The 12,683-nt window shown below is 40.9% G+C and overlaps 1 protein-coding gene across 2 annotated transcripts in view; it reads right to left on the bottom strand.

Moving 5' to 3' along the window:
• GRM3 (glutamate metabotropic receptor 3) overlaps positions 1-11,735 on the bottom strand; it is a 97,524-nt gene extending 85,789 nt beyond the window's left edge. For both annotated transcript variants that reach the window (XM_047097606.1, XM_047097605.1), the window contains exon 1: positions 11,268-11,735. In XM_047097606.1, coding sequence (XP_046953562.1) covers positions 11,268-11,735 — 468 coding nt within the window. The remainder of the gene's footprint in view (positions 1-11,267) is intronic.
• Between the last annotated feature and the right edge of the window lie 948 nt (positions 11,736-12,683).

The raw sequence follows: 12,683 nt of genomic DNA, 5'->3' as shown, positions 1-12,683 counted from the left end.
AATCAAAGAGGCCAACATTTGGAAGCCCCGCTCCTTCCCTCGCCAGTTGTGTGACCTTAGGCGAATTGTTTTAACTCCTTTAAGATTCAGTTATCTCGTCTGTAGGAAGGAAATAATAGTAGTCCCTTGCTTGAGAAGTTATGCGAGGATGAAATGACAACACAAGTGAAGTATTGAACTCAGGGGCTGGCACTTAGCAAAGGCTCAGAAAGTGATAGAGATGATGGTAACATCTCACCCAGCAGTCATTCATTCAGCGGACTTTGATCAGTGCCAATGGTATAAGGCACTCTTCTAAACTTTAGATTTTTCTGTCATGAGTAAGGTACCCCCACTGCCTTCCATGAAATTATAGTCTGGTGCAAGGAAGAAAAAACATAGCCAAGGTTTAAAATTTTGAGGTACGTGTATACAAACTTATACAGAAACACAGGTGAACGAGCAACTAATAACACTCAGGTGAGTCATGGCAGGCCCTCCTGGAGAGGAAACTTGTAGGCTTGATCTTGAAGGATCAGTGAAACGTCACCAGAGAAAGAGAGAAGGATGTAAGAATACATAGACAGAGAAGGGTCTTTGTTTCAATAGTATCCGATAGTTTAGTATTATCAGGGCACCAAGTGTCTTGCAATATTTAGTAGAAGGCAAAGAACAGAGGGACTGTAGCTACACTGCTAAGTGTTTTATATGCTGTGCTAAACATTTTGGATTTTAGCGTGTGCTAAACATTTTTGGATTTGTTTACAAAATAAAACCATTAAAATTTGTAATTAAGGGAATGACGCGACTTTTAAAATTGTGTTTAAAAAAAAAAGGCTATAGTGGGGGTGCCTGGGTGGCTCAGTCGGTTGAGTGTGTCTGGCTCTTGATTTTGGCTCAGGTCATGATCTTGTGATTCGTGGGATCAAGGCATACTCAGCATGGAGCCTGCTTAAGATTCTCTCTCTCTCTCTTTCTCTCTCTCTCTTCTCTGCCCCTCCCCCACTCATGTTCTCTCTCTCTCTCTCTCTCTCTCTCTCTCTCTCATAAAAAAGAAGAAAAATAAATACAAAAACGCTGTACTATAAGGCATCCAACTTGAAAAGATAGAGTCAGGGAAAGGTAATAAGATTAACAAAACACTCATCCTGACTTAGGCTGTGAGTTCATGTAACCCCAGTAATGATGAATAAGTTCATACTAGAAATATCAAGATTGGAGGTTTAATGGAAAATCTCAGCCCACCTAAAACTGTTTTATTAGGAGGGGCCCTGGGTGGCTCAGTCGGTGGAGCACCCGACTCTTGATTTTGGCTGAGGTCATGATCTCATGCAATGGAGCCCTGCATTGAGCTCTGTACCGGACCCTCCCGGGGATTCTCTTTCTCTTTCTCAGCTTCTCCCCTGCTCCTGCTCTCTCTCTCTTTCTCATAAACAAACAAACAAACAAACAAACTTAAAAAAAACCTCTTTTATTTGGTTGGTAGTACTCAAATACTTGTGTCTTCTTTGTTATCCTGTTCGTGTCCTTACAGGCCACCTTCAATCCTTCTTGGAAAGAAGCAGGTCATAAATAATACTGGTCGTTGGACAGAATAGAAAGGGTAAAGAACTTTTAAATCCCTGCTACAGCCTTTCTTTAACGTGGAAATGAACACTGAGAGTCCGTTCAGTGGCCATTGGTAACAGTTGAAATTTGCTGGATGGCACTAACTTGTGTGGGCTGTTGGACTTCTTTAAATCTGGTTCCCAGTGATATTCCTTAAAACTACTGTGTAAGCATAGGTGAGATGTGCTTACGACATACGTATGGTTTTTACTTCTACGGAAAGGTACTTTCAATGGAAAAATTCTGAACAAATTGTAGATGATGTGTTCAATCACATCTGTTTTCCACATTGGGGAAGCTCAATTGCCTGGTTTGTGTCCTACGAGGCCTCACTGTGAACCTGATGGCAGCTCCCCAAACCGGAGGCACAGTGCCTGGGAGAAACCAATGGGTCCCTGGGATGCATGCCCTACAAATTCAGCCCTATTAAGTGATGGCAAATGTTTCAAGATGCTTTGCCATTCTGACCACTTGGCAAGGAAATCCGGTCTAAATCTGGAATATAGTTTTTGAAAGTGTTTGCTTCTACCGTATTCTCCCCTGTGTTGCAGTTCCCTCTATTGGAAGGTAAAGTCAGAGCTGGCAAGAATCAAGGGTTTGTCACTAGTAACAGAGGGATTTCCATAACATACCAGGTGGTGATGTCAGAAATAGCAACACCACAATTTAAGTGTCCAAAGTCCCACTGATATACTGCCTGGAGTATCAACGTTTGCTTAGAATTTAACTCCAAGTGTTTCTGGAACACTATTCTTAAATTTCCAAAGCCCATTAATTAGAAAAACACTCTGTAAGTTTTCAACTGCATTTTTCATAGACCAGTAAAAGCACTTCTACTACATTAAATCAATGAACTTTCATTATCATAAACTGCCAAGTGTTGGCTCCTTCCGTATTGAAATCCTGAGCCTTATGTATTGATCCATTTAAAAGGCACATGTTTAATGGTAATTTGAAAAGAGAACTTTGTGTTGTTAAAGCAAAATCACATCTTAGGTTTAGCTAAAGGTGTCAGGAGTCCTAATTCAATTAGCTTACCTATTCATCTATTTCACAGTATAAAACACTTGCTGATATGTCAGGAATGTCTGTATTCCTTGCATTTCATCCTATGACCTCCGTCAAAGACATGTGATGGCAAAAAAAAGCTGGTTCTTAGCCATGGGCCATTCTCTTGCCCATTGGACAGTGGTCCTGATGGTAACCTCTTGTTTTTCACAAGAGTAGTTTCCAAATAAACACGACAGAAGGGGAATTAATTAAGGAATAAATTAACCCCAAAACAAAGGAAAAAAAAACAAAAACAAAAAACAAAACCAACCAACCAGCGCATCTTAGATAATTACCTCTGGTGAGAGATTTCTACAATGAAACAATGTTAACAAAAGCATTTTAAAATTGCTGTTGCCTCCCTCCCGGTGATAAAGTCCTTGAACAGTGTTGCCTTTTTTTTTTTTTTTTTTTTTTTTTTGAGGAGGGGAAGCAGGAACAATGAGGGGAGGTTTCAAAACAATCAGCTTTGTGAAATTGCTTTAGAATGAAAAGTCTGGAAAGGAAATAAATAAAAAGATTCTATTTGAGATAACTTTTGAGTTGGAGTTTCCTGAAGCTTTGGCTCTGTGAGGGGATGATCAGGATAGCAGTGTGGGAGGCAAGCTCTCAGGATCCTAATGTTTCCACTATTTGCAAAGTAGTAGAGACTTCACCTTGAATGACCCCCAATGCCTCCAAGAACTGTTTCTCTTGGACTGCAGTTGTTAAAAGTTAAAAAAAAAAAAAAAACTAACATATAATAATGATATAATAATAATACCAGAGGTGCCTGGGTGGCTCAGTCAGTTAAGTGTCTGACTTCAGCTCAGGTCGCAATCGTATAGTTTATGGGTTTGAGCCCCACGTCAGGCTCTGCACCAACAGCCTGGAGCCTGCTTGGGATTCTCTCTCTCCCTCTCTCTTTGTCCCTCCCCTACTCACGCTGTCCCTGTCTCTCTCAAAATAAATAAATAAACTTAAAAACTAATAATATCAATAATAATATCTACTAAAATCTAAAATGTTAAGTGTTCATTATGTGTGAAACACTATTTTTGCTCTTTTTAAATGTATTGTCTCATTTAATTCCTATAATTACCAGGAAGAGAGTACCATTAATATCTCCAACTTAGACATGAGGAAAGAGGCAATGAAGGCTTAAATGAACCCTGTCTGCATGCAGAGTTTTAAATCACCGAGCTGAAAGTAAAATTTTAGGAAAGCCTTGCTAAAAATGTATAGTTGTAGCATATCTGTGCCATGATCATTGTATCTGCAATATTAAACTTACTAAATACAACTATCATCTTTTCTGGTGATTGACACACTAAAGATGGATTAGTAAATGGATTTCTAATGCTGTCACTCTGCTTTTGTTGAGGTCAGGATGATGTTTCCTTCTCTTCTGCATTAGCTATGAGCATAGGCTGTGACAATACTTGGCCCTCTGATGACTCTGTGTGGACTAAGAACAGAGCCCTCTCCTCATCTGGAATGGCCATGGGTGCCCAGCTCTGTGAACTTGGTTAGTTGTCTCTGGACAACTCTAAGCGCAAACGAAGTAGAACCCATTTGTGTATCTTTGTGGTATCTTTTGATACTGAAATCAAGGTATCTTTTGTGGCCCATGTGCAGGCAGTAGAGGAGGGTAGGATGGGGGGAAACTTTTGTCGCTTTGCTACATCATCGTCCTTTTGCATCAAACCCAGTTTTCCATTGTAAGAAAATGCTTATTTGAAACTTATGAACACCTAGACTAATCTGGAATAGGTGGGTCGTGGCTGTGACCCTCCGAGTCCGAGATTTGTTTACCTGGTAGAGGCATTATCCTTGGTGCCCTCGGTACACAGGCAAAAGGATGCATTTCCTAAACTCAAGTGACTTATTGGTTGGTGGAAAACTAGATCTGCAAATAAACAATGGTATTTAATAAGATAGTAGTGGTGATGTGTGTTTACGTTGTGGGAGCTTGGGAAGCGTTTCTCAAGAAGGGTAGGGTTGGAAGTGAGAACTGAAGGTAGGTGGGGTTTGGGAAGGCCTACAGACAGCTGAAGAACATTACATCCCAGGTGGAAGAAACACTGTGTTCTCTCTTTCATGAAAGAATGTGCAGATCCTCTCTGGGAGACTCTGAGAAAGCAACTTTCCAGGGAGACTTCAGAGGCAGGCTTGATGTTTACACTGATCTAAATGTCTTTTTCCTGTTTATCTCCACTGCCTTCTGCTCATTCTGTCATGCTCTCTGGTCTCCTAGGGCTTATGCTGTCAATTGATACTCAGGTCCTATTCTTACGCCTGTTTTATATATGGGTTTGATACCTCCTCCTTTGCTTATACAGGCCTCAGGGACTCCTAAGAGGTCTATTTTTTTAAAAAAAATTTAAGGTTTATTCATTTTTCCAAGGCAGAGACAGACATGAGGCAGGGAGGGGCAGAGAGAGAGGGAGACACAGAATCCGAAGCAGGCTCCAGGCTCTGAGCTGTCAGCACAAAGCCCGACACAGGGCTTGAACCCACAGACCGTGAGATCATGACCTGAGCTGAAGTCAGATGCCTAACCGACTGAGCCACCCAGGAGCCCGCTAAGAGGTCTATTTTTAAATTTTATTTTATATTCTGTCTGCTTCATGTTACCCAGACCCTACACAATAGTATTCTTGATGTTCCTAAAATATAAATGCTTAATAGATGCTTATTTTCTGATGAAAAATGATTTTCGTGAGAGCCCTGGTTGTAATATGTAGGTAATTGAGATGCCGGGTTCACCAAACTCATAAAAATAATACCATAATCAAGTGAAATAACAATTGGCTGGGCTTCTCCAAAGTGAGCCTGACAGAGAAGAGCCAATTATTTATTTGCTTCATATTTGAGATACTACTTCTGTGGTAATCCCTTGTATCGCAATAGTAGAGAATTTTGGTTACGCGAGAAGTGCCCTTAAATGCCATATAGTTCAAATACCAACATGAACATGCTGCTTCACTTTCAAAAATGGACCAGTTTTGCTTGAATAACCCCAGTGACAGAGGACTCACTTCCTCACACCCCCTGCTGTTTCATTTCTAGGACATCTCCCTTATGTCGGCCCTAAATGCGCCTTGTTCTAGATCAGTGATTGCCGGTTGGGAAGGGCCATAGCTCTGTGATTTGGCAAAGCATGGGAACATTTTTGGATGTCACAACTTCAGGTGCTGCCGGCATCGAGTCTAGCGGGTGGAGGCCGGTGATGCTGCTAAATAAACCTCCCAAGCACAAGGGCAGCACCAGCCCAATACTGCCAAGGCTGAGAAACTCTCCTCTAGGTTCACCTTATTGATCCACAGAAAAAGTATAAAATTTTCCATCCGGCAGTCTGTCTGAGACTTGGACATAGTTAACTGCACGAAGGCTTTTGTATCTCCAAGTCCTTCGATTATTTTTCTAATGCTGTTATAATAAGACGAGGAATTCGTGTGTGACTCTTCCTAAAGCATTTGAATTTAAAAAAGAAATGAATCATTGGGAGGGAGGGCAATGCTTAATTCAAACTGGCCAGTGGCGGACCGCTTTTGCGCCGTGGAATTGGTGGAGGAATAAGAGAGTGGTGTCTTGATGTGCCGTTCCCCTTGCCCCATCTAGAGAAACTCCGTGAAACCTACTGCAAGGGATTTAGTTTAAGGAGTTACTCTGATCAGAGACATGATGGAAGCAATGCATGGCATTCCAAATCCGCGTCATGATACTAATGTCGCAATGACTGTCTCCCAGGGCTAGAAAGGTCCTGAGATATGGATATTGCCTGTAAAAGGGTCTGACTATCCTGGGCATGAGAGAGAGGTAGTGAGATCCTTTCAAGGCTATCTTCTGCCCTTTCTATGAGCTCATCTTTTAGATGCCATCTAACCCAGGCCCCCATTTGTTGCTGAGGTCACTTTAACACTCAGGGACACAACAACCGGGTCAACTAATACCTGTCATTTCAGTTAAAATGTGCTCCAGGTCGGCAAGAAAGACTGAAAAAAATGACACATCCTCTGAAAAAGAGAGAGGAACGTTTTTGGAACAATTCAAGGGACATGTTTGAATGGACAGCTGAGGAGCTCTCATTGTAGTCTGTTTAAAAAAGCACAAGCATGAACAATGCTTCAAAATAAGTACCCTGTAGACAATGGCCCAGCTAAAGGCAACCAACCCGATACTCTTCTTGAATAAATACTATTTTCCCTTGAAGTGGGAAGATTGCAAGCTTATGGGGAAGAGCAGAATCGTCTTAAAGAGAATCACCAGAGGAGGTCAATAGATCCCATGTATATTTGCTAATAAAGAAGGATTTTGGTGCTAGCTTTCATTGATTATCCAGTTAAGAAATCAATACTGTTATAAAGATAAAAGGGACAACCACAGAGTGGTTTGCGCTACTTAATAAGAGTGTTGGGAAAATAATTATTAAGGTCTTCATCCATGGTGATACAGTTTAACTCAGTAAATCATTAAGAATTTCCTCTTTCATGCAGTTTTCACCCTCTGCAAACAATGCCTATTGTATGAGCTAACACAGCAGGAGGTATCTCCTTTGCTGACTTCCAGAGAGTTCTTTTCAGTTAGTGAGAAGATAATGAAAGAAGAGGAAGCGGGAGAGAAAGCATCTCCTCAAGCAATCCCACCAAGAAAGCAATCCAGGCTCACGTAGGGGGATTATTATCATTCTCTAAAATCCTCTCTCTCAACAGGCAATTTTGTAACAAAAAACTCTTTGGTTTGGGACTGGGCGTTACAATTAGATGATAGGAAGTTTTCAAATTGGGTGGTGGATTTGTGTTAGTACATTTCTTCTCTGGCTTCACCCTCTTTTTTCCCCTCTGCTCAGTTCAAGCAAAGATACTTTCCATTAAATATTCAGGAAGTCAAAAGTAGTTAAAAATGGATTACAGTGTTGCCTGACGTAAATGAATCTTTGTGGCTACCGGCTACATGCTGTTACTACGGTTATCAGACACCGGGGTTTATGAGAAGAATCAGTCCAGGAGTAGTAGGCAAGTGTGAGAGGTACCCTGAAAAATCCACTCTCTTAAAATGTTTTCTTCATTAATATACAAGAGTGCTCTAAATTCAGGATTAGAAATTTATTGCTTTGGATTGCCTTTGACTATGTCTTAAAATTCTTACTAAAAGATTTATTTCAAACGGATAACACACTTTAATTCTTCTTCTTTCTTTCTTTTTTTAAAATTTACTCATTTATTTTGAGAGAGAGAGAGAATGCAAGTTGGGGAGCAGCAGAGAGGGAGGAAGAGAGAGAATCCCAAGCATGCTCTATGTTGTCAGGGCAGAGCTGGATGGGGGCTCGATCTCACAAACTGTGAAATCATGGCCCGAGCTGGAATCAAGAGTCAGACACTTAAACAACTGAGCCACCCAGGTGCCCCTAACACACCTTAATTCTTAGCTCTATAGGTAAGAATTCTCTGAGCTCCCTAAGGGGTCTCCCTAAGACCTCTCTTTGTTCATGATGCCTAGCTGAAAGCAAGACCCTGTGGGGAAGTGTTCCTTGGAAGCTGTCTGAAATTCAGTGTATAGACAAATCACTCCACCCCCTAGTTTACTTTGGCCAGGACCAGTGTGTGGTCTAATGAGAGCCTGAGCAGTCAGGACCCCAGGGGGCTATGGAGGAAGGGATGAGGCCATCTCTGCACTTCCTCTCCAGCTCACTCCCTTACTGTGTCAAGGCCTTCGTCCTCTGGCCCACGGATATCTGCCACAATATTCTAATTGGCCTCTTCAGATCCAGTGTCTCCTTCACACTGTGGCCCACTTAGCCTTCCTCCAGTGCAACTTTCATGCTATCCATCTTTCTCAAAACCTTTCTAAATGTTGCTTCTGACCTTGTGAGCTATATGAACATATTGGGAATTGTAGTTACTGTTATTTCATAGGAATATTGTACCTGAAGCCAGAGTGTGAGTTCCTTGAGGTGAAGGCTGTGTTCTTTCTTACTTTAGTGGTCTTTCTAACCCTTGTCCTAGTACAGAACACACACAAGGGATATACACAGATTGACTTGTTGATGAAGCATATGGGGCACCAACAATGGCCTCATGAGACTGTTTGGCCACTGGCAAGGCCATGGAGTTGGTTTTGGATGTGGCTCTTCTACTGACTTTTCCCATCATTGTGGGGACCTAATAGTTACCATTTATTGAATATCGTAGTGTTTTGGTGAGGCATTTTCCACAGATGCTATCAATTTATCCTCTCAACAACTTATCAAGGTAGATGCTATTTGCTTATTTTATTTATTTACTTTTAACGTTTATTTTGGAGAGAGAGGGAGGGTAGGGGCAGAGAGAGAGGGAGGCAGAGAGAGAAGCAGGCTCCAGGCTCTGAGCTGTCAGCACAAAGCCCACCTTGGGGCTTGAACTCACAAACCACGAAATCATGACCTGAGCTGAAGTGAGAAGCTTCACTGAGCCACCCAGGGGCCCCTATTTTGCTTATTTTACACATAAGCTAAAAAATGTGGAGTTGGAATCATAACCCCATCTTTCTGGTGGTCAAAATTGACATCCTTCATTATAGCATGATACTTTTGGATTCTTTATTTGTGCTGTGGAAACAGAAAGCATATCAGCATTTGTGACTTTATGTTAATTTTGACCACATGAATGAAATAATAAGCTAGGTCCTTTGATGATTAAGAAGTGGCTTCTTCCCTTATGAACTCATACAGGATTTTAGTAGCCCAGATTTTTTTTTTTTTTAATAAAACAATTTGTCCCCTCCCCCCGCCTTTTGAAGGTACATAGGTAGTAAAAGAGTAAAATTAGTTTAAAAAATCTATTTGCCTGGCATAGTTTAATTACTTTGGCTAAACAGGTATTTACACATCTGGTGTAGAGTGTAATTTATTGCACTGAAGAAACTAAGGTCAGAAAAGCATATATATATTCTCTTACCAGTGGTAATATCAGGTATAATATAAATATTTATAAAATGATTGGCACCCATCTGGTGAGATTATTATTGAAAGATGACAGATACATATTTTTAATTCTCTCTTCTCAAATAGCAAATCCCGTCTCTCCTGACCCAAGTATAGAGATAGTGGCAAAATTAACATAATATGCTTTGAGATGTGCAATATTTTCTATCCACCTAATGAAGCCAAAGGGTGTTTATGAAAAACCAATTATCCTAATTACTCATAATATGAGGGTGTGTTCTGAAGAAGGAAAGAAATTTGAAGTAGCTCATTTAGAGCAGCACAGAATTGTACATAGAATTTTAAATGCCAGGAATCTAGGAGATAGAAATAAGGTTATTCCAATGCAAATAGAGCCGACTTAAGTGGTTTGTGACATCTAAAGATAACATGAATGTAATCTGACTTCCGTTAGTGCTTGGGGCTTTGATTATAGTAATTTGGTAAGAGGCAAAGAACATGACTCTTGGAATCACGGACTTTTATTATTGTGACCTTCATGCCATGGACTTTTATTATTGTGACCTTCGTGCCTCTCACCAAAAAAAAAAAAAAAAGATTGAATGGCAGCTAACATATAGAAACCATATGGAACAGTTGAAAGAGCACAAAAGTACATAAGATTTGAGTTCTAGTTCTTGAGCTGCCTACCAATAGGAGTTTTCATGAAACCAGTCTTTCTGGGACTTGGGAAAATGAGAAGGTTGAGTTAGTAATTTCTCAGCTCTTTTCCATCTCTAAAATTCTGTGACCGTGTGAGTAAAAATTGCTAGAGTTTGAATAATGTGTTCCTTCTTTTTCTAACATAATTATAAGATCCAGTTGTCAACTTTTTATCTTAATTTAAGTCACAGGCTGAATTGTTTCTCCCCTCCCCTCCCCCCACCGCCATGGTAGTAATTCACTGGCTTTTCTGCATACATTTTCAGATTTGCACCATGAGAAACTGTTGACGATTAGTCTCTGAACAAAATGATGCTTTAGTAAAAATTAGTGTAAAAAAACCCCAGAGTTTAGATGCTATTTCTTCTGATGGTTGATTGTATGGGTGGCTTCAAATAATCGTGTCACCTTATACCCACATCCTTTGTGATGTAATTTCATAGCACTTGTACTGTGGGCAGGGTATATTTCTCTGCTCCTCAACTCTGGGCTGAGCCCTGTCAGTTGCTTTGGTTAACAGGATGTTAGAAGGAATGATAAAGCAGAAACTTGGAAGGGGCCCGTGTAGTTAACTTTGCATTTCCTTGCACCTCTGCCGTTGCTCTGAGAAGAACACGTCTGAGCTAGCCCAGCAATTCCAGGTGGAGGATAAGGAACAACCAGGAATAGAGCCACCCACAGCTGAACCCCACCTCGATCAGCTCACTCCAGCTGATCTTCAGATCAATTTAGATTCAGATCAATTTATAATTATTATAAATTATAATAATAAATCTTGTTTTAAGTCACTGAATTTTGGGATAGTTTGTTATGCCACAGTAGCTACCGGAGACACTTCTAAACAGTTTTCATCACTAGAGAAATGTTACGTCTGCAAGCCTGTATTACCAAATACCCACTGAAATAATCGATTATATTTTAATATTATCCATGAAGGCAATTATCAGGATATTTTCTTTTTGTTTCCCCAGGACATGAAACCAAAGAGACATAGCATTTTAACAATAGTGCTGGCCAATCTTACCTGTATGGAAACACTGCTGTATGAGCCGCCGATGACCCCTGCAATGAGCAGTGGGATATTCTCTTGGATGGCATAGGATCCATCAGGACACATATACTCAGCTTCATCCACTTTAGTCAAAGATGCCCTGACAAATTCCAGTGATTGCTCTAATGCATAGGTATCCCTTGAGCATGTATCCAAAATGTGCACACCCAACTTCACTCCTGGTAGCAAGTAATTGTCTTTGTTGATTTCATCAATAGCAAACAACATGGCTTCCAGGCGTTGGATCCCTCGGTCCTCATTGATTCGCCCACATTCCTCAGTTCCAGTGCCTTTTTCATTAATAGGAAACAGACCCCCTAAAACAAGGTCACCTTCTATTTTAATTTCCCTCCTCAGAAAGTTATGGTCCCCTGAAGAGAGTAAAAATCCCTTTGAAAACAAAGCTAACATGAGAACTTGGAGTCTTGTCAACATCTTCATGAATCCTGCTTCTGTACCTCCGGGAGATATCAATGGATGAAGCCAATGTTGCCCGCTAGTCCTCCTCTCTCATTTCCAAACTGGATCTTTGGCCTGTCCTTCAAATAAGGGAGGAACAGACTAACAGAGCCTGTTACCAAATTCCTAAAGAGATAAAAATTATATGAACAAAAATGGTAAACAAAACATCAGTGATTACATTGAGGGTCCCCAATCAGACCTTTGACGGGATCATGACTCAAATTACCAGTTAGTAAACACATACTGCACCACTACACCAGGCACTCTCCCCACAGGGATTCTCACCCAGCCCTTACAACACACGGTGACGCAGATCTTAGCGGTTCCATCTCCCAGAAATGGGTACTGAGGACTAAAACAGTGAAGTGACCAGTCAAAGTGTACCTGGAATGGAGGTGATGTTTAGACTCTGGTTTTCCTAATGCCAAGTTCAGTACTTCACCTACTTGGTCATTGACTCTGGTCAGTCAATGGTAGGGCAGTAACTTGGATTGAATCTGTATCCTTTCTCCTTCAGCTACATTTATAGACCAGCCCTTTTTATTCACTCTTTTCTTTCCATTTGGGGATGAAACAAAACACCCAAGTGACTCTTTCACCATTTCTGCATTTCTGCCATCACATTCCTGTCCTTCCTTTATTCTAGATACTCTCAGCCCGCTGCAATCAAGATTCTGCCTTCACTGCTCTAAGAAAAAAAAAAAAAAAGGCGGCTCTGGAAAAAGCTACTACTGATCTGCTAAGTTTTCAAATCCACTAACCCCACTGTAGTCCTCATTTGACTTGAACTTCATTGAAATTCTGACTACTTTCTACCTGCTCCAGCTTCCTAGGTTTCTGTTCTCTTTCTTCTACATCTCAAATTTCATTGTTGAACACCTCCTCCCCACCCCAGGCTCGGTCATCCACTGTCAAGGTTTCAACTCT

This window comes from Lynx rufus, unplaced genomic scaffold, assembly GCF_022079265.1.
Source record: "Lynx rufus isolate CCGP_SWC_20201006 ecotype Redwood Valley unplaced genomic scaffold, mLynRuf1.p SCAF_4, whole genome shotgun sequence".
Lineage (NCBI taxonomy): Eukaryota > Metazoa > Chordata > Mammalia > Carnivora > Felidae > Lynx > Lynx rufus.
This window is presented reverse-complemented; position numbering and strand designations above follow the sequence as displayed.